This window comes from Lepisosteus platostomus, chromosome 8 (genome assembly GCF_059453375.1).
Source record: "Lepisosteus platostomus isolate fLepPlt1 chromosome 8, fLepPlt1.hap1, whole genome shotgun sequence".
In the NCBI taxonomy this organism is placed as follows: domain Eukaryota; kingdom Metazoa; phylum Chordata; class Actinopteri; order Semionotiformes; family Lepisosteidae; genus Lepisosteus; species Lepisosteus platostomus.
In genome coordinates, this window is record NC_142618.1 from 16,372,055 (window position 1) to 16,398,732 (window position 26,678).

General features: G+C 40.0%; 1 protein-coding gene across 1 annotated transcript in view; it reads left to right on the forward strand.

Annotated features, from left to right (window-relative positions):
• LOC148656799 (desmoglein-2-like protein) overlaps window positions 1-25,008 on the forward strand; it is a 26,694-nt gene extending 1,686 nt beyond the window's left edge. Inside the window, exons 2-14 of the mRNA XM_088642656.1 lie at window positions 4,836-4,961; window positions 8,738-8,896; window positions 9,156-9,297; window positions 10,104-10,270; window positions 11,008-11,142; window positions 12,229-12,414; window positions 13,208-13,482; window positions 15,701-15,843; window positions 16,387-16,608; window positions 17,503-17,736; window positions 18,527-18,663; window positions 19,821-20,192; window positions 20,976-25,008. Coding sequence (XP_088498782.1) covers window positions 4,836-4,961; window positions 8,738-8,896; window positions 9,156-9,297; window positions 10,104-10,270; window positions 11,008-11,142; window positions 12,229-12,414; window positions 13,208-13,482; window positions 15,701-15,843; window positions 16,387-16,608; window positions 17,503-17,736; window positions 18,527-18,663; window positions 19,821-20,192; window positions 20,976-22,160 — 3,483 coding nt within the window. The 3' untranslated portion in view covers window positions 22,161-25,008. The remainder of the gene's footprint in view (window positions 1-4,835; window positions 4,962-8,737; window positions 8,897-9,155; window positions 9,298-10,103; window positions 10,271-11,007; window positions 11,143-12,228; window positions 12,415-13,207; window positions 13,483-15,700; window positions 15,844-16,386; window positions 16,609-17,502; window positions 17,737-18,526; window positions 18,664-19,820; window positions 20,193-20,975) is intronic.
• Window positions 25,009-26,678: the final 1,670 nt, after the last annotated feature.

The window sequence follows — 26,678 nt, forward strand, 5'->3', positions numbered from 1 at the left end:
TCCTTTGCTTAAAAAACAGCAAACTGAAAGAAGTGGCAATGGACAAAAAAAACAAGATGTTGTTTCTGTCAGGACATGTAGTTGCAAGATAAGATGATGGCATGCATCTCTGAGGTGTCTGAGTTTCAGTGCAGCCTTTCAAAAGAAACCTACCCAAACTCAGATCAGCATGCTAAAATCTTCAATACAAGGGAAATGTGAAGAAATTATATAACATTTACGTGGCATATATACTGCAGTGAAAAAATATTTGCTGTTTTTTGAAATGTCAAAAAATGACTATTTTTGTGCTTGTGCTTCTGCCTCAGTAAGATCAGTCAAGAAAACTGCAGGATCTCAACTATAAAACCATCTTAGATGAGCTATTGTATTTAACAGTATTATTTTCATACAATAAGGAAATTGGAACTAGTTGTTATTGCTTTAAATATATATATATACTGTATAAATGGTTCTTCCTTCTGTAGATCCAGGTCTGTCTTGACTTTGTAAGTAGCTGTGACTCTAGTTTCAGGGAAAATAAAATAATAATTGGTTTTCCTAAATTACCATTTATCTTCTCATAGCATCCGAAAATGTTTGTAAACAATGTCGACATGCTAAATATGATGGATTTCGGTGTTACCTGGCCATTCTAAGCCCTGGGAAAATTTGATTGGGAAGTTCTTAATCATCGAGCAGTAATGCAGTGCACTTGTTGGCTGTGCCGTAGATTAAAAGACAGCGTCTGCAAAATGTTTTTTCTAACCTTTTTTTTTGACAAGAGTTTAAAAGCGGTAAGGCCTGACATGAATTCCCCTTTTGTGCTTGCCTGCCCTGGTTTCCAAAGCTATGATGCCATGAGTGTTAATCACTTGATAAGCAACTTGATAAGGGAGTGTGTGTGCACATGTGTGTGATTGCTGAGGGCGCAGGCTGAGTACACTGATTAAGGTGTGTCCCTCTCACGGGTTGGATTGAAGACTGTAGGGGGTGATAGCAGCCACAACTTGTATAAGAATTATGTCTGTATACATTTGTTACTTTTGTGGAGCAAACAGTCTAGCTGTTCCAGTTTAGTGTACAACATTGGGGCTCAATGATAGTTGGTTATAGACAGTTTACAGTATTATATACTAAAAGGTAATAAAAGCCAAAAATGTGTTGTTGTTTCCAGTACTTGTACATGTCTTAAATGCCTTTCAGGGAAGAAAATATACTCTAAATATTACGTTTTAAGTCTACTGATTTCTTATGTTACCCAGGAAAATAAATTCAAGGCCTCCCTAAACCTTTGTATTATTCACCACCGTTAGGCTTCCAGGCTTCGAAACCTAACAGTGATTGTAAGCATATCTTAGATATCTATCTTATATCTTAAAAGCATATTAACTATTATTTCTTGACCACAACCAGGAATATTTCATACAGTCAGTTCTTATCAAGTGCCCTGAACCACACACCTGTCTTGCACAGTACAACTACATGATCACCAGCACACCAGTGATGAATGGGGCTGAGTAAAGAAAAAGACTGCAGTCGTTTATGGTGTTTTAGTTGTAGACGAAAAACGTCTTCCTGGACTTAAACTTGATAAGTGGAGCGGTACAGTGGTGCCATTGTGAGCAGCGCTGTGGCCCTGGGTTCAAGTCTGGACCCGGGGTGCTGTCTGTGTGGAGTTTGTGTGTTCTCCCCATGATTGTGTGGGTTTCCTCCAGGTGAAACTGTGTGTGAGTGTGTGAGTGTGTCTGTCGTCTCTGCGATGGACTGGCATCCTGTCCAGGGTGTACCCTGCCTTGTTCCCATTGCTTGCTGGCATAGGCTCCAGCCCCCCAGCGACCCTGAGAGAGAAGAGAGAGGTGGCGGTGCGTCATGGAGCGCCAGACCCCACCCAAACCCAAACCCGCACAAGTCTAGCTTTTACCGAGAGTTCCAGAGAAGAGAGAGGTTGTGGCGGTGCGTCATGGAGCGCCAGACCCCACCCAAACCTGCACACACCCACACCAGGGCCAGATTACCCAGAAGCCAGTTAACCTACCAGTATGTCTTTGGACTGTGGGAGGAAACAGGAGCACCTGAAGGTGGTGGGGGGGGACACATGCAAACTCCACACAGATAACACCCCCGGTCCATAATTGCAACCGGGACCCCAGGGCTGTGAGGTAGAAATGCCAACCACTCGGCCACTTTGCCACATCCAGTCATCCATCCATTTTCTGACAGTTTCTTCTAAACCAGATACGGCGAAATTCATCATTTTAACGAGAGAGCTAAAAATTGTTTTGTTCCAAAAGAATTATAACAATTTGCCGAATGGTCTACGTCCTAACCTGCTTCCAGCCCCTGGTGCTATCCTCCCCAGACTGTTGTAACTTCCGGGCTGGTTTCCCTGCCTCACTGTCCACTCCAGTTTATCCAGAGTTCAGCTGCTTGCCCTTTGTCCCCCAGGAATAACTCCACCACTCCAGTCCCTCCAATGACTCTTTATCCCTTATCTGATCTGATTCAGAGTGCTGGTTACTCCCTGAGCGCTGTCTCATCCACCCTGCTCCTACACAGGCAGTCTCTTATCTTCCTCCTGCACCATCCCCCCCTCTCTCTGCTCATCCTCTGCGTCCCTGTGTCCTGTCTCCAGAGCCTGCTCACTCTCCACCCTTGACCTTCAGGTTTGAAGGGTTTGTTGACCTTTCGGATGTCCTGAGAATGTTGGATCCTACTAGCTCTTACTGTTTCGTTTTGTTTTGTGCAGCTCCTGTGTTGCTTTTACAGCTTTATGCTGGCATTTCTGTCAGTTTACTGATTTTCTTGGGTGGCTGTTCTTTTGTACTTACTCATAATATAAGCGTGGTATATATTAAGTCTTCCCGAATCAGTGTGTCTGCTCAGCACATAGATCATTTCTCAGCAGTGACTTCTGATTATGTCATATCATTTCCATATCCACTGTACGGAGGTGCAGACAATTGTTATACATCATTTATAACTACCATCCACCCAGAAACGTATTGCCACATAGCTGTACTGTAGTATTTCATGGAAATTTCCTGGAGTCCATCACAAAGCCCACAGCTAAATACTTCGCAACACTTATGCTTTCATTTTCTGTGAAGAATTATTAATCATATGAAATGGCCCAGAAAAATGACGACGTTTTATGGCAACGTTTCCAGAAATCAACATCCTTCTCGTAATACTGTGTACCTTTGATTTCTATTTACAAAATGTCTTAGTAAATAATTAGGAGTGCAACATTCAGTTAAGTATTCAAAATGTTTTTTTCCTAACATAATAGAAAAATATATGTTTTATAAGTATGGGTAATGCAGTCCCTTGGTTTCTTTAAATTTAAAATGTTTGATGATGTATGTAAACTGGAATTTCCCAATTGTGTAATCGTTGTTTCTTTTGTGTATTTCATATGATTTCTAAACAGTACAATGCAAGTTGGTTTTAGTTTGAAAAATTAATAGACTTTTGTTACATGACAAATATTGGCACACAACAGAAATTGACACAAAAAGACAAAGACTTTGGTTATACTGTTGCCTTTTCACAGTTTATACTAAAAGGGAAACGCATAATGTATATATTTTCAATTTCAGAACTCAGTAAAATATTCAAATGTTATCCTAGGTTTCATGAAAAAGGTGTAGTCTTTGCAGATCTGCACTGACAGTGTTTCTTGGCAACTGACTTCACACTAATAACCAAATTATCTTGTGAAAGAGCAGTGAGTTACACAGATCAGTGACAACTCCATTTCTAATTAATTTGAGAACTTGTTTGGTTTGTGTATCAAAATGATGGAGGCTACCTGCTGATGAGATGCTGGGGGTGATGTCAGGATAGATCACTTGGCCAGGGGTTCCAGAACATGTCAGTGGAGACACACTGCCTTTGTTCCACTAATGTGAGAGTGGGCATCATCATCTAGGTCAAGCTCCTGGGCCTGAATGTTTCTGATGTAGAATACTCTATCTCCTCCTCTTAGATCTCTCCTGACTCTCGGAATGCTGTGTGTCCACTAATACTCTCTTCATCTCCATCGCTCTGCGTTAGTTCAAGCAGGGAGCTGCGTCGGCATGCGTAGGCTGCAAAGGAACAAGTAAAGGTTCATTCCACGCTGAAAAGAGAAGAAAGGAGACAACGTTTCGACTGTGGAGTCTTCTTCGGGTGTGAAGAAGGCTCCTCACACCCCCTCCTCCCCCCTCACACCTGAAGAAGGCTCCACATCCGAAACATTGTGTTTCCTTTCTTCTCTTTCAGTGTGGAATAAACCTATATTTTTATAAATTGTGTTACAATTGTATATCATATACATGTATATAAGTGGATAACTAAACTAAGACTTTAATAAATCCCAAAAGAAAAAAAACAAGCCAGTTATAATGTCCTGTATTTAGAGAAAATGCAATTGTATTTACATGTTCTATTTTCTAATAACATATGTAAATACAGACACGCACTTTCATTAGTTTTTGGTTAGAGGAAATTGTAAATACTGTGTTGGCTGTGTTCATGTGATTGCAGTTACATCAGTAGCTCATGACAGTGCAGTGTCTTTTACTTAAATTGTTTCTCATTTTCCTAACATTTAGGTGCAAGCAATTAATTACATGGTCCTTTGATGCTTTCGTTTTCTTTTCAGTTCTGTTTCGGACTTTCCTCCAATTCGAGTTCAGATCTTTTTGAATTCCTCGGCAGAATTTCTGTTGGAAATTGGGTGTGGGATAACTAAAATCTAGTCACCGTCCAGTGTTTATCCGCCGTGATGTGATCTATTACTGACTGCAATGCGAAGACCTGGTAGTGGTTTGTATGAATATTTCTGTAATGGACTTCTTTTACATTTCAAGGTTTTCAAAAATCCAGTGGAATCAAAAGAGGAAGTGCAACTGCAGAGGCGAAAAAGAGAGTGGATCATTCCTCCTGTCAAAATCCCAGAGAACGAGGACTACACAAAGAGAGAATATATTGCCAAAGTGAGTCTCTGTTTATTTTCATTGATAAACTTACAACGTTTTTCTTTCATTTGACCTGATTTAAGAGTAACAAGTAAGAATGGGAGCACTGTCAATATAGACTACTCGATAATGGCCCCTGCCCCCTTCAATATTTTGTCTAGCGGTTATCAGTCGCGACCATACTTTATCTACCCCTAGCCTGTGCCTTCTGCATTTTTTCAAATTATGATTGAAACATTTAGTTCAAGAAGGGAGCTGCGTCAGCATCCGTAGGCCACAAAGGAACAAGTAAAGGTTTATTCCCTGCCTGAAAAAGAAACAAAATGTATTTGTGGACATCTGAAGAAGGCTCCACAGCCGGAATGGGGCCTATCTCAGCAAGCAGCGAGCACAAGGCAGGCAAAACCCTGGACAGAACGCCAGTCCATCACAGGACACACACAGACACAAAGAAAGACATGCACATACACTCCCACCAGGGCCAGTTTTCCTATAGGCAAATTAACCTACCAAGCATGTCTTTGGACTGTTGGATTAAACCGGATCTCTCAGAAGATACCCATTTGAACACAAGGAGAACATACAGACTCCACACAGATAGTCCCCCCAGGTCTAGGATTGAACCTAGGGTACCAGCGCTCTAAGGCAGCAATGCGAACAGCTGCATCTGTTCAGTACCATGAGTGGTAGGTCTGTATAAGCCTTGCATACTCCAGGGAGTGGGTCGACTTTTATACAAATGCACTGTAAAAAATAACAGAACTGCTTTTATAGTTTACTCTTAGTTTTCCCACAGCACAAAGTCATTTCTTTAAAAGACTGATTTCTAAAATTACTTATTCATATAATTATATATTTTTTCAGTTATTTTAAGGGCAGCAAACATAAAAGTAACATTCATTACATTTCTGTTTCTTATAAAATAAAGGAATACAGTGTTACTTTCATGATGAAATCCTTTATTATGATAGAGAAAATTTAGTTTTTATTACATTTTGTATTTTCAGTGGCCCTTTGGTTCAGGTAAAAGTGCTAAAAAACGAATTTTGCCCTGTAATCCTCGGTTTTGATTTGTGCAGTTGCAGATTCTCAAAGTTTGTGGATTTCTCTTAGCAGGGAGAAAAAATATTTTCTCTAACCGACACAAAGCCCTCGGGTTAACTAGCATGTGTTAATGACATAATAACAAGGCCAAACTTGGATAATGTGCTGTGGTCAAAAATATAAAATAGATCTTCAGCAAGAATGTGTACACTTCAATTCCAAAATACAGATCTGGAGACTAGTTTCTCCAGTGACTCCTATTGCTCCAGTGACGTTCAGCAATAATTAAAGAGTTAATTATTAATTCGGAAAAAATTAAAAAATGTAAGTTTGCAACCACGGCAGTCTTTGTTTTTTAAAATGTGTTTTATGGATAGCCATAGTGAGACAGTGGTGCCCTTCTCTCTGCTTTTTTAATATTCTAATTTAAGATCAATTACAGAGGTCATCTAACATGAATGACGTATTGGAGCCTCATTACTTGAAAAGTAACTCTGGCAGTACGGAGAGCAACATATCTGAAGAAGCTATTCATTTCACGACACCTGAGAGCTTTCAATAAAAACTACGCAGGGCTCATTTCATGGTGCTAAGAGCCAGATGGTAGCTCTAACTGAATGGAGAGATCTTGCAAGGTGGTGGAAGAAAGCAGATGGTATTTGAATAGCATATAATTGAAAGTAGTTTATGGACTAGAGGAGTGGAAAGCTGGATTACGCAGACATGAGTCATCAAATACAGACTCTGGCGTGCTTGACAAACGCGCAAGCAACTCCAAAGGCTTCAGTGCTTATTCCACATTTTGAGAACCTGTGGTCTCAGCTGATTGGATCTTAAAACCACAGCCTACTTTACTAGTCTTAGTTGGGTTACTTTTGAGCAATTTGTGATATTGCCTGAACTTGAATTTGGATGAGTCTCATCACAAAACACACTCGTTGGGTTTGTAAAAGCCGTCACGCAAGTAATAATTAAGTTGCCTAAGTACTAAAACAAGTTGGTTTAAATCAAATGGTAATTGAGTGCTAAACTAAACCACTATAAAACGTAGACTGGAGTCTTAATTCTGTATTCTATATTGGAGACCTTCTGGTTTATAAAGAGATTTCCGAAGATGTTTTTGATCCATTTAACAAACTATTTTTATATATGTAGTGGACACCTCTGTTGCTGATAGACTGCAGAGTGTTGATGACTTTATTCCAAAGGAATCTTTGGCTACTTTTAACAGACCTCTTGCTTAAGTGAGACATTTTTCAGGGTGACCTATTGCGCCTGATGGACTGTGCTTCCCCAGAAACAAACTGGCCCCCTCTTGACTGTGTAGTATCATGCAAGCAGTCATTTGAAATAAGATGATGAACCAGCAACCGTTCAGGGTAAATGTGTAGCATTGACCCCAGAAAAGCTGTTAGTTGGTAGTGTGACCATAAAAGGGGATATTGCTTAATGTAGCTATTCCTGTTGGATTTTTTAAAATTGTATTAAATTTGTACAAAAAACAAATCTGCTTAACATCTAAAAGCTCAACAAAATTTTTTTTCTGTTTTTTTTTTAATAATATATTCAAACACTGTAATAGGTGTATGTTAGCTAGATACAATGATTTAGCCTAGGCACAGTTCTGTGGCATCCTCGGGTATTATTGCAAAAATCTAAACATTGTGCTTGAATTGAAAGGAAACATGACTGTGTTCAAAATGGTAGATCAGCAGGTACAGCAGCATATGCAGAATGCACTGTTTCTTTAAAAATCCAGTTCAGTCTGAGCTGAGCCCCATCACTTTTAAAGCAAATCATACGCAAATAAAGTAAACAGAACTTAATCGTAAAAAATGCATGGGAGTAGGCACTCTCTGGCACACCTGACATTTGGTTAGGAAGTTTGCATTCGCTCACAGGTGTGTCAGGATTCCTGGACTCTGCTTTTGTGGGCTGGTGTTGGACACTGACTCTCAGGAGCTGGAGTCACATCAGGAGATGTCTGAATTTTTTGCCATTTGGGAAACACTGTTTTCATGCATGTCATTCCTTAGAAAGATTTTTAACAAGGTTGGGGCTGATGCATCAAATGTGATATTACCCATTGGTTGTAAATTCACTGTAACCACCAGTGTCAGATAAAAAGTTTCACTAAGTTGAAAATAAAAATACTGGCCTTTTGGGACAAGTGATCAAGCTGCATTTTAGCTCTGACATTTGTGTTGATCCTTTTCCATGGGGAATCAGTTAAATAGTTGAGGGAAAATTTTTTTAAGCTAAAACGGCAAACGATTAGTTATATAAGCAGAGTAGAAAACTGATTCTGTGGAATTCCCAGGGTGCTGATGTGTCCGTCACACCCAGGGTTGATCATGGCCCAACAGCATTTTGTTTCTCACATTACCATGTCTCATCACTCTGCCATTTTATTGTGGGCAACGAAATGCAGATGCAAAGTGTGGAAGTTCGTTTTAATAAATGACATTTATCCATCTTTAATTCATGATTTGAATTGGGATCTTGCCATCCAAGCTGTGGCAGACCCACAGAATATCCTTCCTTGTGCTTGTTGTGTGCCAGGTTAGGCTTCAGCTCTCCCGAGACCCTGAGGGGGATAAAGGGTTTTGAAAATGGATGGATAGATCTTACCAGTGTTCGTAGAAGATATTATAGTAGACGACAACAGTACAAGCTCTGAGTGAATTACTGGTGATCTTTGTAACATGTTGTAACCCTTAACTGAATCTATAAATATTCTTTTTTTTTAGATTCGTTCTGACCACGAGACTCCTACACGCCGAGTGACGTATGAAATTAAAGGGAAAGGAGCTGATCAAGAACCTTTCAATGTCTTTATTGTTGATAGGAACAATGGCAATATTAGAGTCACAGCCATCCTGGACAGAGAGCAAATTGCAGTTTACAATGTAAGTGTGCTTTTGCAGGTAAAAACGGTATATTCCTTACTTTACATGGACATTCATCGTCATGTAAGCTATTGCCAGCTCAGTAACATAGCAGATGTTTATACAGTAAGTGTAATGTAGCTATCGCACAGCTTTGTAATGTAATGAACAGAACATTTTCACCGCTTTGTAATGAACAGACGTTTCTAGTGTTTTACTGCTTTATAACGTGATGAATGTAGCATTTTCAATATGTTCATGTTGGTGTTGTCCTTTTCAGCTCACCGGAATTGCAAAAGACATGTCCGGAAATGAAGTGGAAAAGGACATTGAACTTCGTATTTCCGTTGAAGACAAAAATGATTGTCCCCCTGTGTTTAAAATGAATCAGATCGGAGAAATTTATGAACTCAGTCCAAAAGGCAAATCTTTAGTCTTCTTTCTTTTACTTTTGTTTCTCTTTTACTTTTGTTTACTCTTGTTTCTCAATCCAGGATCTAATCTTTACTCCAGCACAGTTCCTTGCACACTTCAGACATGTACAGGAATTCACTGTCCACAGTCTATCCCTGCTGTCACCTTATATGTGAGCAGCACTAGAGACGTTAATTCAGAAATGGTGTCACAGATCTCATTGATATGTATTAGTGAATAAAAATAAATTGAATAGTTATTTTAATAGTAGATTAAACTAGTATAGGGTCTCATTCAGAGTGTAAGTTTTAAAACAGTAATTCTGTACATCAGTAGTGCTAGTCTGGACTATTTCATTAGCCCACCCGACGCCCTATCTTAGAGAAATGAATAAGAGCGCGAGAAAGATTACAAACAAGTGGCGCCCATTAATTATCTGTTTCGTTGGGTTGGTAGTCTGCTGATCTGAGGCTGTCGTTCGGTCATTTTGCGATTGTGGCACAGCAGCCAGATGCCAATGCATTTGCCATGTGACACACTCATTCATCCCTCACGTCTACATAATACATGTTTTGAGTATCGAAAACTGCGCCCTCAGTTTGGTACAGGCAGGCACCTGCCTTTGGAATGCGTTATTGACACACGAAAGGATAACCGTTTTGAATTGCTGAAGGCTTGAAAAAGTTGAAAAATCAAAATTGCCTACTGTATGCTTTTGGAAAACATGCTTGCGCTACCTACATAGATAAAACATGTGCCTGATTTTCATTTAGTTTTGGTGAAACACTATTTGCTCATAATATGTTTGTTTTAGGTGCCAGTGTCATGCAAGTAATTGCTACAGATAACGATGACCCTGCTACTATCAATGTGGTGATTAAATACAGCATCTTGAGCCAGTCCCCACCAGATCAACTGATGTTTGAAATAAATGAAACAACAGGCATGATTTATGTTAAAAAACCTACCCTTGATAGAGAAGTAAGTGTTGTCTTCTTATTCCTTAAGTTGTTTGTGGATTCATGTTTTAATTTGTTTAAATCCTTAATGTTATAATTTAATTATCCACATACTAGTCCCAGTAACACAGCCCTCAACACGGAACACTAAGAAAAAAGAATGTGCACAAGGATAAACACAAAATGCTTTGTTGCCTATCAAACTACTGTATGTACAGCATTTGGACTTTTCTGCTCATATTAGTAGAGATATATACAAGCAATATAAAAGCACTTTAGTGTTAGGACTTACTGGTAATTAATGCACATTTTAGTTTGGTGTCTTTTCAATACCTGATGCTCTGATGATTTAAAGCATGTTTAATACACATTGATGGCTTTGTCTGTAGAACATGTGTTATGCTTGACAGAACCCTGTACAGTGTGTACAGTGCAGTATCCTAACAGAATGAACTGAACACCCCAGGCATAAATGCTCAACTTTTTGAGTGAGTGAGATACAAATTGATTATTAATAATTTCACATGGCGTTGACAGTAGAAGTGGTTGTAATATAAAATATGAATATAAAATTAGATTGGAAAGTAAGTGGTGTCAGGTTTGGCAGGTTGTAAATTGGATGATAAGAACGCCCCCACCCACACCCTCCTCACCTCCAGATTTTCTCCACAGTGAAAATTAGGAAGTGGATGAAGTGAGTGATGGGGACACGTATGCGACAAATATATATTGGTATGATTTTTGTTTTATGCTTTATAGGTCCAAGATAGCTATACTTTAATTGTACAAGGTACCGACATGAATGGAGCCATCAATGGCAACGCTGGAACGGGAAGTGTTGAAATTAAAATCCTAGATGTCAACGATAATGTTCCTACGCTGGAGAAAGAAGAGGTAAAATACATTTTAAGACGTAGTTTGTTATTGAGTAAACTATGTAGCTTGTATGCGGTAACTGTGTCTGAATGTTAACATTTTGCAATTATAGTTCAAGCAGGGAGCTGCATCAGCATGCATAGGCTGCAAAGGAACAAGTAAAAATTTACTCCATGCTGAAAATAGAAGAAAGAAAAGACAACATTTCGGCTGTGGAGCCTTCTTCACCCAAAAATGTCCGAAGAAGGCTCCACAGCCGATTTGTTGTGTCTCTTTTCTTCTCTTTTCAGCATGGAATGAACCTTTACGTGTTCATTTTGCAATTGTTTGATTTGTTTTTCAAAACGTTTTTGACCACGGTTGAATGAAATGCTTAATATTACGGTTTTACACTTTTGAAGAGATCCCATGTTCTTCATTGATGGATAAACAGCGCCCTCTAGAGCACAGTATTTCATCACTGTGGCATCCTACTAGACAAGTGTATGGGAACTTCTAACATGAGACAGTATTGCCATCTACTGGTTCACTCCCTGTGTGTAATTCTGCAGTGGTAGATTTTGTGTAGTTCTGTATCTGTTATTTTTCCAAACATCAGGTATAACAATGATACAGTATACAATAGGAAATTTTAGCATGCAAGTTTCAAAATGTGATATTCTGAAAATTAAAAACTACCTAATTTTACAATTCTGTAAATGCATGCATAATTTGCATTCTTCCTCTTAATTTTACGGTTTCAATAATTATGAGTATATGTAATTAATGCTTTTTTTAATTAAGTTTCTTTCTTGATTTCATGAGTGTGAGCTATTTAATTAATAATTTCATATAACTGAGGTAGGACTAAACGTTACCTTTAGTAATTGTTTTTAATTGTCATATTTGGAGATAATTTCAGGAGTTTATCTTCATCCTGTGACTTTTTAGTAGCTGTAGTGGGAACATTCTGTGTAGATTCAGAAAGGAAAAGAGAATTTTCCATAGTCAGAAATACACAGTAAAGTTATTCCTTTACCTTGCATTCTGTTCTGGTGGTTTGCTGTCACTACCAGTAACTACTTATTTAAAGGCTAATGTCGCACTCCTGTTTTTTTCTTTCAGTATGTTGGCAGTGTGGAAGAAAATACAGAAAATGTTGAAATCATGAGGATAAAGGCCTTGGATAAAGATCTAGAATTCACAGAAAACTGGGAGGCAGTGTTTGACATTGTGTCAGGAAATGAAGGAGGTTACTTCAGTATCGTGACCAACTCTAAAACTAATGAAGGAATCTTAATGCTGCATAAGGTATAGATGATCATTTCAGATACACCATTTTTATTTTCTGATTGTAAGCGAAGGACAAATTAACTTCGCGTTCTTCTTGTGCTCGTTTGCAGTTCTTCTTCAGGAAGGTTCTTGACCGGTGTCTGCGTCTGCTCCTTCCATCTTCTGTTTCTAATCCGCTTCATTTCTTTGTATTCATTTTATCTCCTGTCTTTTGTTTGAAGTGTTGTTGTTTTTTACTTTCCCTTTAACGTTCTTTAAGAAGATGCTTTTAAATTTAAAGGTACTAGATACAACAAGGGGCTTTTGTTATTGTTTTTTCCTGTTCTGATTTCCCGACCTGGGCTCTTGCTTATAGCTCCAGTTGCTGGCTGTGGTCTGCGCGGGGGAGGGGAGTTTGACTGGGGTAGTACTCTAGTCAAATGGCAATGCAGGAATCCATAAGCCAGCTCAGAGATAACAGAAACCTCCCATGAGGTACAAGGGCAATAATCATGTCTGACTCCATGTGAATACAGACTGTGTTCTGCCTTTCTCACTTTTAAAACGGAGAGTGTTCAAAACATTATCATTGGAATATTTGGCTATTTGTAGTTATTTATAATAGATATTTAATATCTGATTAAGATATTAGATATTAAGATATTAGGTTTTATAAGATTAAGATTTTTGCTTTCCATAACTGACAGGTTCTGCTTTATGCAGAAATCTCTTTTATGTATTTCACAAAATTGTCACTTATGTAACTGGTTCTGTATTTCACATGTATATAAGATTTATTCTTGTTTGTTTCTCCCCTGCTTTGAATCTGTAGGCACTAGATTATGAAGAAATGCAAAATCTCGAGCTTGGAGTGGCTGTGAGGAACAAGGCAGCTTTTTATGGCTCTGCTGCATCAGCATTTAGTTCATCGATGAAAACCTATCCCATTAAAATTCAAGTGAAAAACCAGCCCGAGGGGCCCAGGTTTAATCCAAAGGTGAAGGCTATCTCCATTTCCGAGGAGAGCAAAAAAGTGATGATCAATACTGTGATCGCGAAATATCCAGCTGTTGATGGAGATACCGGAAAACCAGCTGAAAAAGTCAGGTTGGTAGAGATCCCTTGCTTTAAAGTAACGATTTCCTTTTGAGTACTGTGAAATGAGAAGGATTATAATATTTATCACGGAAAAAGACGACTTATTCTTGTTTTAAAATACTTAGAAAATCGAGACATCTGTTTAATAGGAACAGTTATTCCATGCTGAAAGGGGAGAAGAGAGACAGTGTTTCAGCCTTTTCTTTTCCTTTCAGCCTGGAATAAACCTCTACCTGCTTCCTTGCATGCTGACTGACGCAGCCACCTGCTTGAACTGCTTTACTTTATATCCGCTTTAACCCCTGTTTATACCCTTGGACGTGTCTCCCTGTAAACCTTGATTCCCGTATGTTGGCTCAAGGCTTACAATTTGCATGCTGTTGTCCAGCTGCAGGAAAAAAGTATTGGAACTGTTCACAGGCTACAAAAAGGAGGAAGCATGGGGGTTTTGATGGTGTAGGTTGCATGGGCATCAGTGTGCCATTAACAATAGCCTGCTTTGTACGGCTGAACAGTATCAGAGGATTCACCTGGAGAAAAATCATCAATCATCCAGGCTGAAATAACCCAAGGGTCTGCTTTAGAATTGTGCCATATTTCAAATAGTAGTCAGAATAAGAAATTGTAAAACATATTATAGCCGTAGCACAAAGTATGCGACTGGATATTTGTAAATGTCCAGATACCTGCCAAACACGCGTGTGTACAGTATGTCAAGTGTCACATTCTTATCACATCAGAATACAGGGTGAACTCCAGTCTGGTTTCCCAGCCGTCAGACCGTGTGAAAGCAGTTGCCAAAGGAGAGAAACTAGACTGGTTCCAAGTTTTACCCAGATTTTTTATACTGAATAAGACCAAGTGAACAGAATGCAAGTCAATTATTATTGTTTCCTTAGCAGAAAAAAAAACAATGAAAAATATAAGAAATATACAAAGTCCAGTTCAAAATGAATATATTTCTCTCAGGTAGCATGCAAAAAATGCTAGGTTGTATTAAATCTGACATTAGCCTGGAAGTCATGACTAAAACTTGTGATAATGGGTGATGGTAAACATTTGCATTCCTTAGTTGACACGCCTTGCATCTAAACAGTGACAATCAAAATGAGTAATATGACCAGACTGCATGTTCACGTGCAGCACTGTTTTGAGTCAGTACAGCAGTGAAAACAAACTTGACCTACTCATGGTGTTCAGTAAGTGGATAGGCAGATTAGAGCTTTTGGAACTGTAGTATTTTTCCTAAGCTCAGGCAGTGAGAAAATATTGGTATCACTTTCTTATTATTACTACTTGTTTCTGACCAATTCCACAGCAACTTCAAGCACTGTCTATGTCTCTTATTCACAATAGAATTTTTGGCAGGTTTTTACAGTAGGTGCCATAGTAATAACATCACCAGAAAGACTCATTAACAAGAATGTTGACTTTTAAAACCTTTGGAACAAAGCCATCAGAGTGGCACAAATCTATCATTTGAAACTATCGTAGTTAATATATATTAAAACATTTACAGCTCTAAAACTTACTTGGTTTACAGTGACCTTTTATAATTCTGTAGAAGTACAGCACAGCACCAGTTGATTTTTTAGATTGGCCATTTAGTTCATTTATAGAATAACTTTTATTTATAGATTTTCCATTCTTTCACTTTAAGCCAAACATATAACATAGAATATTTGCAAGTTAGGTGTCACGAAGCAGTTCTTTCCGGGCCCTATGCAGACGACGCGATCCGGAATTGTGAAGACACACTAGGGAGAAAGTCATGCAGGAAAGGGTCTGGATACAGGGGGGCATGTCCGAGGTGAGCTGGTGTCCTGGGGAAGTGAGTCCGGGTGAACAAACAAAGCCAAAGTCCAAACGGGGAATCCAAACGGAAGAGTAGAGTCCAAGGCCAGGAGATCCATCCAAGGGTTAAGAGCACGAGCTGGGTCGGGACCAGCGGGGCAGGGGATCAGGAACAGAAAGTTAAAACCATAATGGAGCCAGACGCAGCAGGACCCTGGGCTCTCACGAAGCAGAGTTCAATGAGGAACGCGAAGTAAGGTCTGCATCTGGCTTTTAAGGGGGAGAGGGAATAGGGAACAGGTGCAGACAATGGGAGAAAACAAGGGAGGGCTGGAGCGCCCTTAAGAGGAGGGGTTAGCGATCGTGACATTAGGGAAGCACTATGGTTCACACTGTATAGAAAATGTGACTAATCAAGATGTTGTTGTTACAGATATGCTAAAGGACTTGATCCCGACAACTGGCTGACAATTGATGAAAAGACGGCAGAGATCAAACTGAACAAGCTGCCGGACCGGGAGTCTAAATACTTGACTAATGGCACATACTATGCAAAAATCTTGGTTATGACTGAAGGTAACTAAAAATTCATGGTCGAGTAAAAACAGTAATGTACTCATTTTGAAATATACCTTATAAAATAAGTAAATCAGTTTCTGGAGCTGATTGTGTGGTGTGCACCATTTGTTTTTCTTCTGGCCTGACTCTTAAATGGCAAATTCAAGGTGAAGAAGGGACGTTTTTCATTCACAGTAGTACCATTGTTGTAGTAAATTCATCATAATTAAAAAGGAGATTACTTTTACTCAAAAATTCCAAAATTGAACTTTTTGACATTTGCATAAGAAACCATTGAAAATTATAAGTTTACAAACATGTAGAGTCTAGACACATTTTCCTTGTTTGGTTGCTTAAAGATCTAAAAATCCAGTGACATTGTTTCTAAAACGATCTGATAAAAGGATAACAATTTTATGGCATTTCTTCTGACGTTTCTAATGATGGGGAGTTACATTACTTTAAGCACGGGGAGTTGCAGGATTTACAAACCACTACAAATTATGAATTTTAGTGCATTATTCCTTTAAAAAATAGTTAAACCATCATTTTGTTTTCTAGATATGCCTTCCAAAACCGCCACTGGTACGATTGCTCTCCAGGTGGAAGACTCCAATGACCACTGTCCAGTTCTGACCAGTACCTCCCAGGTTCTGTGTACTGAGAGCAGAGCTGTGTTTGTCACAGCTGAGGATGGAGATGCTGATCCCAATGGGCCTCCCTTTGAGTTTGAAATCATTCCTGAAGGTACCAAGGGCACATGGAGAGCTGAAAAACTCAACGGTGAGGATTGGTTTTGCAAGGAGTCCTGTTTTGCTTCAAAAGCATATCCAAAGGGAAAAGGGTGTAATCTAAAAAGCAGTTGTATTTCTTCATCATCTTCAGACACAGATGCCCTGGTGTCCTCCATCAGTTATTTACCAGTTTGTTACATGTAATAAATATAATTAAAGTGTACTGAATTTCACTGTCTCTTGTGACTTATATTGAATTTAGAATAAGTAGTTAAGATTTGTTGGGAATTAAATAAAGTGAGATTCAAAGTATGAATAGTACTTCTGCTTTTACAGTAAAACCTTGATCTCCGCAAGTTCCATACTTGAGATTTCACCTGTTGGCGCAAAATTATTAGTGACCACTATTTCTACATGTGCAGTAGGAGAGTAAGTGTGGATGCACTGCTTCACTCAGCCTGCATTGTTCTCTGGTAAAGGCATAACGTAATGATTTTTGAAAGAAAGAGATTCAGGAAAATTGCATGAACAGCAGAGTGAATTCATTGGCTGGGAAGGGAGTAAATATGCTTAATTTATTTTCTTGTCAGTTATTACCATGCTGTCATCAACTTAATTAAAGTATAGCAGTGCTGCATTTATAATAACAAAAACAAGATGTCAAAAGTAAAGATGTACTGTACTAAAAATGTAAAACTGTAGCTTTCACTCAAGCATTCCCTTTGTCCCAACCAAGCTGATGTTTGGATCCCTAATTGTTCAGACATGAACAAAAGGGTTACAGCACTTCACTGCTTAACCCCTAATTAAGTCTTCACTGAGCGAATAGAGGGAATGTATCTGCCCTTCTGTTCTAGGGCAAATAATCATCATCAGATTATTTTCTGATCAGGACAGGTGTGTGTGTGTAAAATTAACAGAATTTTATTTTTCCTCTTTTAAGACACCACTGCAATCCTGCGAGCACAGGACAACCTGTGGCCTGGCTCATATGAAGTTGCTGTGGAGGTGAAAGACCAACAAGGACTATCCTGTCCTGATAAGCAGGTTGTAAAGGTAGATGTCTGCACCTGTGACAAGGAACAGACTGCCTGTGTCAGTGCAAGGAAAACAACAGGGGCTGAACTTGGAGCAGCAGGCTTTGGACTGCTAATCCTCGGATTCTTGATGATGCTGTGTAAGTGCACCTCAGTGCTCTTGTACACTATTCCCAGCAGACAGAAGTTTGCCTACACTTCTACACTTCCTCAAGTATCAGCACTGCACAGTGCATGTAGATTTAAAAGAGTGTAACCCCCCACCCATCCAGGGTTGAACCTGGATTTAATTTGGGAGACCTGGACAAGCAGTTTTTTGGAAGAGCTATGCAAATCAGTTAGCACTGCAGATTAATCAGTCAGATGCAACTGTCCCACACCACATATATGTATGAAAGCTGTTAGCTTTTTTTTCCCATATACTGTAGAAGTATTTAAAACCTAAAACATAAAATGGTCCAGATGTTTTGGTCTGTGTCTCAAAGCTGCTTTCAGGCCATTAGAACAAACTCTAAAAGGATTGTAAGGTTTGGATGGAGGGGGCATTCCATGGTAACTTTGGTGTGTTCATATTACTTGATTTCTCTGGTCTTTCACTTCAGTTCTTGTGTAGTGAACTAAGTTGTGTTGGAGTAAACAATGTTTTGTGTAAAGCAAGAATGTAGAATAAAGTGAAATCTAATTATATATTATTTTAACATTAAATTAAGTCTAAATTTACATATTGCTGAACATATGCATCTGCTCTCTGGAAGATGAGCTCAAATCTAGGGCTGTTTGACTGAAAGCTTTATAGAATATCTTTCATGTTGTAATACGTTCATAACATTTTAAAATACATTGTTAAGTTGCCTGTCTAAACAGTTAAGATTCTTTAGAATTTTGCCTACATTTTTAGTAGTAATTTTTAATAATATGGCTTCTCAACAGTGGTGCCTCTCCTGCTGCTGTTCTGCTCTTGTGGCGGGCTTGGGGTCGGAGGAAAAGGAGGGGCTTTTCTTGACATGCCTTTTGACACCAAAGAGCATTTGATTGCTTATCACACAGAGGGACAAGGCGAAGACAAGGTAAGCTGTTATCTATTAATAATGTATTGATGCTAATTTAGTAAAATAACACAATGGCAATAAAGCCCAGTTTTAACTGAACCCGTATTTATAGTTTTAGGCATATTTGCACTATGCTGTTCTTTTCCAAATTACTGGAATTATAGGTGACATTTCATGGTCACTCTATTAACTCATTTGAACTTCATGCTTTTAGTATAGTTTTGCCTGTTAGATTTTTGATTGGATATCAAAATTTTGTTTTTAAAAAGATACCAATTTAATCATATGGGAAAATTTAAATCGTAAAATATAAAAGTCATTACAGTTAATTTTTTTTTGTACTGCACTGTTTTTTCTCCTTCACCAAATTAAGTAATTAACCTCAATGAACAATTTATCAATTGTTGAGAAATTGAGTAATTTACCTCGATTTCTCCTGAACATTGCTGTTTTTGTTCCCGTTATCAATTAGCAGATGTAAACTTTTATATTTTCCACCAGAGTTGACAGTTAAAAGATTCATTGAGATTCGTGTCAAGTACAATATCATTAAACACTTGCAGGACTAGAGAGCGGCACGTCCAGTGATCAAGCAGTTAAACCAGTTAGGATGAGGTGGAACAGATGCTGGAGGTCATCTAGTCTTCTGTGAATGGAGTAAAATGCTCCAGAGGCAGGCATACAAATTACATAAATAATACCTGTAAAACAAACCCATTATACATGCATGTCAGTGAATTGGCTTTGCAATTAATATAATCATATGCAAATATAATTCAATTTTTAACCTAATGCAGGACACGCAGTTTGCCATGTTTTGCCAGCTATAGGTCAGTTTACTTCAATCAGGACTTTTTCAGAGAGTCCTTGATGTCTGAGAGGAGTGTTTGTCAGCAAGAGCTGCACCTCTTCTGATCAGTACTGACACGCCCGAAGGCCCCATGTGTCAGTACTGTGATCAGGCAGGTGGCTCTGAAAGTGTGTTTCACAGGATTGGATGCCTGGTCTTTCTCTCTTCTCCTGCTGGAGATCAGTGCCATCTCTCGATTGTAGGTTGACCGAAGAATAATTGATCTAGAATCAATGTAACAGATGTAGCCTTGATTAATTCTGAAATGCGCAGTAACACCACAGTCCAATTCTTATTTTCATTTTTCTCTGTTTGGCCCACTTAGGCAGTTCCCCTTCTTACTGCCCCTGTACAGATTAAGACTGGAGGATATCAAGTCGGCAGTGGACTGATGACGACAGGGGCGGGGGCAATGACAGGGGCAGGGGCAGGGGCAATGGCAATGACAGGGGCAGGAGCAGGAGGAATGGCAATGGCTGGGGCAGGAGCAGCCATTTCTGCAAAGGAGTACATAATGGCGGTTAACAATGCCCAGGAGTCTCGGTACGGCTTCTACGCTAGAGGCGGTAGCCGGCACGAAGGAGACATGATGTACAGGGGAAGTTCACATGCCTTCGCCTCGGGGTTTGAGTCTCGCGAGAGTGCCTACGACAGCATGGCACTTCCGGAAGGTTATCTGGAGGACTACTACATGAAGGTAATTGACATACTGTCCTTAATATCTGTGGGGCAACAATGCTGTTTTTGTAAGTGTGTGTGTTTGTGGGGGGGCTTTTACATTTACAACAGTGGGAAGACTTGAGATTCAAGGGGAACTTGGAGTCTCTGCTGCGCATCACTAACATTGGGACCCTGATGTTCCAAATCTCCATCTTCTTCTCTATAGCACTGTAGATCAGTCCTGCCAGCAAATACAGGGAGTATTATTTATATATTTGCTGTGTGCTGCGTAGCACAACCTCCGAAGACCTCAGAAAAACTTACTGATGGTCATCAGTTTGGAGAGAATTATAAAACCATTTCTAAGGCTTTGGTGCTCCATACAGTATGTCCACTGACAGATAGTCTACCGAGGAGCACTCGTTCTACCTAAATCTATCAAAGAACAAACACGGAGCATATCAATGAAGTTGTAAAGAACCCAATAAAGTGATGGCTCGTTAGAGAGTTTCCTTCTGTGCATAAAAATGGGATGACCAGGACTACCTCAAGATACACAGTGGAATGACCAGGCTGGCATTGGTCATCCAGATATGGTGATGGACATGAAATCAGGCGGATTTTCTTACCATATACGAGGTTTTCTATAATGAATATGAACCAGCCAGCAATCAGGGGTATGTGAGCTGTAAAATATTTTAAATGCCACTTGTGTGCATGCATGATGTGTATAGTGGAACATGTACAGTATGTACTGCATATATTGAAAACCATTGATGATATCCAACCATTGATCATATCTCTCCTTTTTGTACCGTAGAAGGTAATGTACATGGCCGAGGAAGACCAGATTCAGAAAGATGGCTTACTGATTTATGACTTTGAAGGACGAGAATCCCCTGTGGGTTCAGTGGGATGCTGCAGTTTCATTGAAGGAGACGATGATTTGGAGTTCCTGAACGACCTGGGACCCAAGTTTAAGACCCTTGCTGAGATCTGCACGGGTGACAAAATGAAATCAGAAGTTTTGGTCACTCCACCCATGCCTACGGTCCAGGATGTGGCTGTAACTCGCACAGAGATCAAGAGAGAAAACACTGTGACAACTGATGCTGTGAGACCTCAGCCCAGCCCAGTTCCTCAGCCCCAGATCCAGAAAAACGTAGTCACTGAGCAGTATTCTTCCACCACTCTCCCAGCCATGCACCTCAGAGAAAATGTCGTAGTTCCCAGTCCCGCATATGTCATTCAACAGCCTGTCTATTACACTACCACCCCAGTAGTTCAACCCACTCGGTACATTGTGGAGCCGCAGGTCCACAACACCATGCTCTTCTCAGAAAGGCCAGCTGCTCCTAATGTGCAGGGTGTGCTGCTGCTGAATGAAGGCTCAGGCTCTGAGAAGGTCCTGTTTCAGGAGAAGAGAGTGGTGTCTGGATCTGCTGTCCAGGGCGGAGCACTGGGTGTCCTCCATGGCACCTTGAACAGGAGTGAAATCCCTGGCTCTCAGAATGTGGTGTTAGTGGAGACTAGGGCTGGATCGGGGCAGTTTGTGCAGGAGGGCATTGCTGGGTCTAATCAAGGAGCCGTGCACAGGGTTGGACTGCCAGGGTCACAGAATGTGGTGTTAGTGGAGAGGAAGGCAGGATCAGGGCAGTTTGTGCAGGAGGGGGTTGCTGGGCTTAATCAAGGGGCTGTACACAGGGTTGGACTGCCAGGGTCACAGAATGTGGTGTTTGTGGAGAGGAAGGCAGAATCAGGACAGCTTATGCAAGACGGGATGGTAGGATTCAGTCAAGGTACCGCACACAGAGGTGGCCTGTCTGGAGCACAAAGCATGATGATCAAAGAGAAAACAGTATTGTCTAGTGCAGGATCACAAGATGGAATGATGGGGCTGAATGGACGATCTGTTCAACTGGGTGATGTAACTGGCTCTCAAAAAGTCTATGTGAAGGAGAAGATTGTCTCCTGTGAAAGCGTGCAAGGAACTAGTTCTGGGTAAAACAGTTATCCACCTTGAAGATAATTCAGGTTTTCCATTTCGCCTTTACAAACTGTAAGGTTCTTTTTCCTCTGTTGGTGCAAAAGCAAACCTAATTTTTCTTAGAAGCGACATTGCTGCTTGCTGCATAGCTGCGTTAATGTTCAGTGCCTGTGGTTGAAAGTTAAAAGGGCTGTTGTGTTTTAGAGCACATATTTTAAACATGCTGTAAATGTAAATTGCAGGTACTTGTATAAACTGTTGGTTTAAAGGATTTAAAAGGATAGAAAATAAGAGTATTATCAAGTTGATAAAGTAATGCATGTGTGCAGTATACGTTGGGTAGTGTGTTTTTGTCAGTTATGATTTGCTTTCTGGCCAGTCAGTGACTAGTGTCTCGCCAGGAAAGAGCAGTCCTGGTGTTCTCAGTCCCTGCTTGTGGTCTGGACTTCCAGGACAGACTCGGACAAGCTGCAGCCCTAACTAGCAAAAGAGGTTTTCTGATAGCAGGTGGCTTTGCTTTGAGATCTTTTGAATGTTCCTTATAATTGCTCCTGGTGTATTTGTACTGTATTTGGCGGAGGCTTCCAGGAGGCTTGAAGTACAATTTTAGACACTTGTGTATGGTGAAACGTGCCAAGAGACATTGTTCTTTATTTTTTAAAATGTTTATAATCAAATCATTTGGAATTATGATTTTTATATCGTGACACGTGAATACCATCATGTCAGGCAATAAAGCTGAAGAGCTGAAGTAAGGATTTTTGTTTTCACATCATATATAGGAAGGGACCTACTTTATTCACCAATGAAGAGCAGCATCTGCCTGGGTGACGTGTGGTAACCCTTTGTGATGCTGATTAATTACTTCTTGCATTTATGTAGCACTCTCCATCTCAAAAAAACCTTGGAGCATTTTACATATGGGAAAGGACCTACAACATCCACCTCAGTTGCAGTGCACCCAGCTGAGTGGTATTGCAGGAGCATTGCGCCAGCAGCCCCACCTTTTGACACAGCAGGTAAAGAAGTGAGAAGCTGTTTTAGTGGGTGAATGAAGGGGAAACATTAGGAAGACTGCATTTCACAAGCCCCCAGTGATCTTTTTCTCGGATCCTGGCTCACACCTCAGTTCACACTTTTAGTTCGCACCTGTAGTGATCAGTGGGTTCATTGGGTCATTCAAAGGACAGAAGATATAGAAGCAGCTGCTCCACAAGTTAGACTTGTTTTGGTTGGCAGAGAAAGTCTCTACCTGAAATCACATCCCCCTTTCAGGATCCCCACTACGCCTATCAAGTAGAACAGTGAGAAATTACATCGCCCTTTGAGATAAAGATGATATGTAGTTAGCCTATTCTATTCAATTCAATTTATTTTTATATAGCGCCTTTCACAACAAGGTTGCCCCAAGGCGCTTAACAATGCAAGTGATCATACATGTTGTGAATACAGAACAGGAAAGACTAGAAGACAACGGAGGAGAGGAGAAAAAAAACCTCTAGGGGTCCAAGGTCAACTGGCTGCCCAACCCCTTTGGGCATGCTAATTAAAAAAAAAGGAATAAATAAATAATGGTATTAATCCATCCATCATGTCTTCTGTATGTCAGTACTCCGTACAGATCTCTGTAGACCAGCAAAATCCTCCTAAACGATAGCTACATCCACGATGTCCCTCTTGGATCCATGGCAGTGATGCAGCATCCAACTCAGATGGTGCCCAGCCCGGGCGGCATCTGGACATGTGGGGAGAAGAATAGGATAGTCTGGTCAGAAAAGATGTATCTTACCTGGTGGGCCAACACAGAGACACACAATGGCATGTACAATAGCACCAGCAGCCATGGTTGCAGCAGGCTATGATGTAAGGTGTGAGTAGGCTAGGCTGAAGTAATAGGTCTTCAGTCTGGACTTGAATACTGAGATTGACTCGAATATGGGGTGGAAGACTGTTCCATAAGCTAGGAGCCCCGTAACTAAAGGCTTTACCGCTAACTGTTTTTATTAAAGATCGTGCAAAAATCAAAGTGAGATTCAGCCATAATACCCAGGATAAAACACCTACATTTTTAAACATTGATATGGTGATTTCAGTGAACAAGTAATCAGGAACTTGGCTACTTAAAGAATAAATTAATAATTTAATGTTCCATCCAGAGTCCCCTCTCTCTCTCAACTAGGAATTTCTTTTGAGAAATTCTGTTCCAGAGGCAAGAATGCCCCCACTGATTCTCCAACTCCACTTACACAAATGTCTTGCTTAGCAGCTGAGATCTCGGAGATCAGTTTAGAATGTAGAAATACTGTTGTCGTTTTGTAGAATTACCTCTGTGGTTTCATCTTTTGTTCTATTAAACTGGCTTAAGAATTATTTGATTATATATTTTTATATTTTCAATTGTACGTGGGATCAGGGTTTGTACATACTCGTGATTCATACTATTAATGGACAAAGTTGAATGCACAATTATCTGTAAGCAGTGGTTAAGATTTTTCTCATAAACAGCATTGAATGTTCTTGTACGTCATAGAATTCTCTTGACAAACTGATGGCAAGGATTATTTTTCTAGTTTTGCTACATTTACAGTAAATTTCAATTTTTAAAGACAAAAGGTAATACAAATAGTGCTGAATATTCTTGTATGACAAATAATACAAAACTGATTGCATGCATGTTTTTATAGGTTGACTACTGTACATTTCTATTTTTTAAATTAGAAAGGTTAAATATTTTAAGCATCTGTAACCTGTCACATGCACTTCGAGTACAAAAGCTCTGTTGTAATTATTTCCTTTTCTATATCTGTGTTCTCTAATCTGTTGATTTATCTTTGGAAAGAGTATCAATAAAAGTTACCATCACAAATTTACTTTTGTACCTTTTTTTAACTAAGCCATATTTTTTTGCCTGAGTGAAGTTAAACCCCGGGAACACCACAAGAGACCTTACAGAACTCTTGTCGGACTCTTGCTTGTTTGGTTGCTTGCAGTTTAATGATTCCAGGCTCTCATCCATCTGTTCAGTGAAGGGAACCTGCTTCAGTGTGCTGGAGTAGGTTGTTGCATAAAGAGCAACCTATGTGTGTAAAGAACCCCTCCTGCAACCAGTCCTCAGTGCACAATCTCTTAATTTCTGTTTATGTCCTTGGGTGCCTGCTTCACATTTCGTCCTGAAACGGTCCTCTGGGTTAACGATATTACTTCTCAAGACATTTTTCTTAACTCAAGGCATAAGACGCTTGGTTTCTATAGAACGTGTGTGTGTGTGTGTGTGTGTGTGTGTGTGTGTGTGTGTGTGTGTGTGTGTGTGTGTGTGTGTGTGTGTGTGTGTGTGTGTGTGTGTGGGACCTTCCTATAAGACCAGACATTAATCTGTCTGCTCTTCTTTGAGTTTACTCCAGTGAAGCGATTCCCTCTATACTCGGTGATCCAAGTGAGGTCACACAAGTGCACTGGAAATCTCTAGCAAACCGACAGCCCTGTTGACCGGACCAGTTGCCTGCTGGATGTTGTGGGGCCAGGACTCTGCTGCCTGGGGGGGATACGCACCCTGTCACTGCCGCAGCGGCTCGTGAGCAAGTGCTCGCCTCATGCAGCAGGCAGATGTCCAATACGATGGCAGCTGTGACTTGCCAATGGCAAGAATGTGGGTCCCTTCATACAGCACCAGCCCTTAGCGGGAGAAAATTGCCAAGACCCTCATCATCACGTCACGTACAGCATCTTATTGGTTAGTATTTTAAACTCCAAGTCTTTAAATTCCTTATTTGAGACCTTTCAGTCAGGCTTCCGGGCTGTCCAGTGTACCGAAACTGCCTTGGTGAAAGTTGTTCATCTCTGCAGATACTGGCTTTTGCTTGATTTTCATACTATTAGACCTTTCAGCAGCCTTTGATACTGTAAACCACAATCTGATTCTGATTGATCGGCATTCTGATTAATGGACTGGAGCTTTTTCGAGATCTTAGTGGCAGCGTACTGCAGTGGTTTAAGTCTTGCCTTCCTGACAGCATTTTTTTTTAGCCTTGTTGACTTTAAATCAGATCCTGCCCCTGTCATCTCTGGAGTCCCACAGGGCTCAGTTATTGGCCCTTATTTATATTTATGTGCTGCCATTAGGCCAGGTTCTCAGAATAACAATGTGACAGTATTCAGAACTGCCTGCATACATCACTGAATCCTCAAATTCCTCATTCAACACTAATCAAATGTCTTGAAGATGCACTGTTGTGGGTGGTTCAAAATTATCTCCAATTAAACATGAATAAGACCGAGAGGATTTTTAATTGACTCTTGGTGGTACAGAAGTGGTCCCCTCAAATTCTGTTAAACATTTAGGAGCAATTAACTCCTCTGATTTTAACTCTGTGGTCATCATCTTTATGGAAATAAGATTCTAGAGCATATATGTGAACAAGTAACAGCAGTACTGAATACACACAACACATGATAAAGTATGTATTTTTCTGAAAGATTTTGACTGCTCAAACTGCAGGTGGAGGACAAAAAAAGTGAATGGATGTATGTGAAAATAGA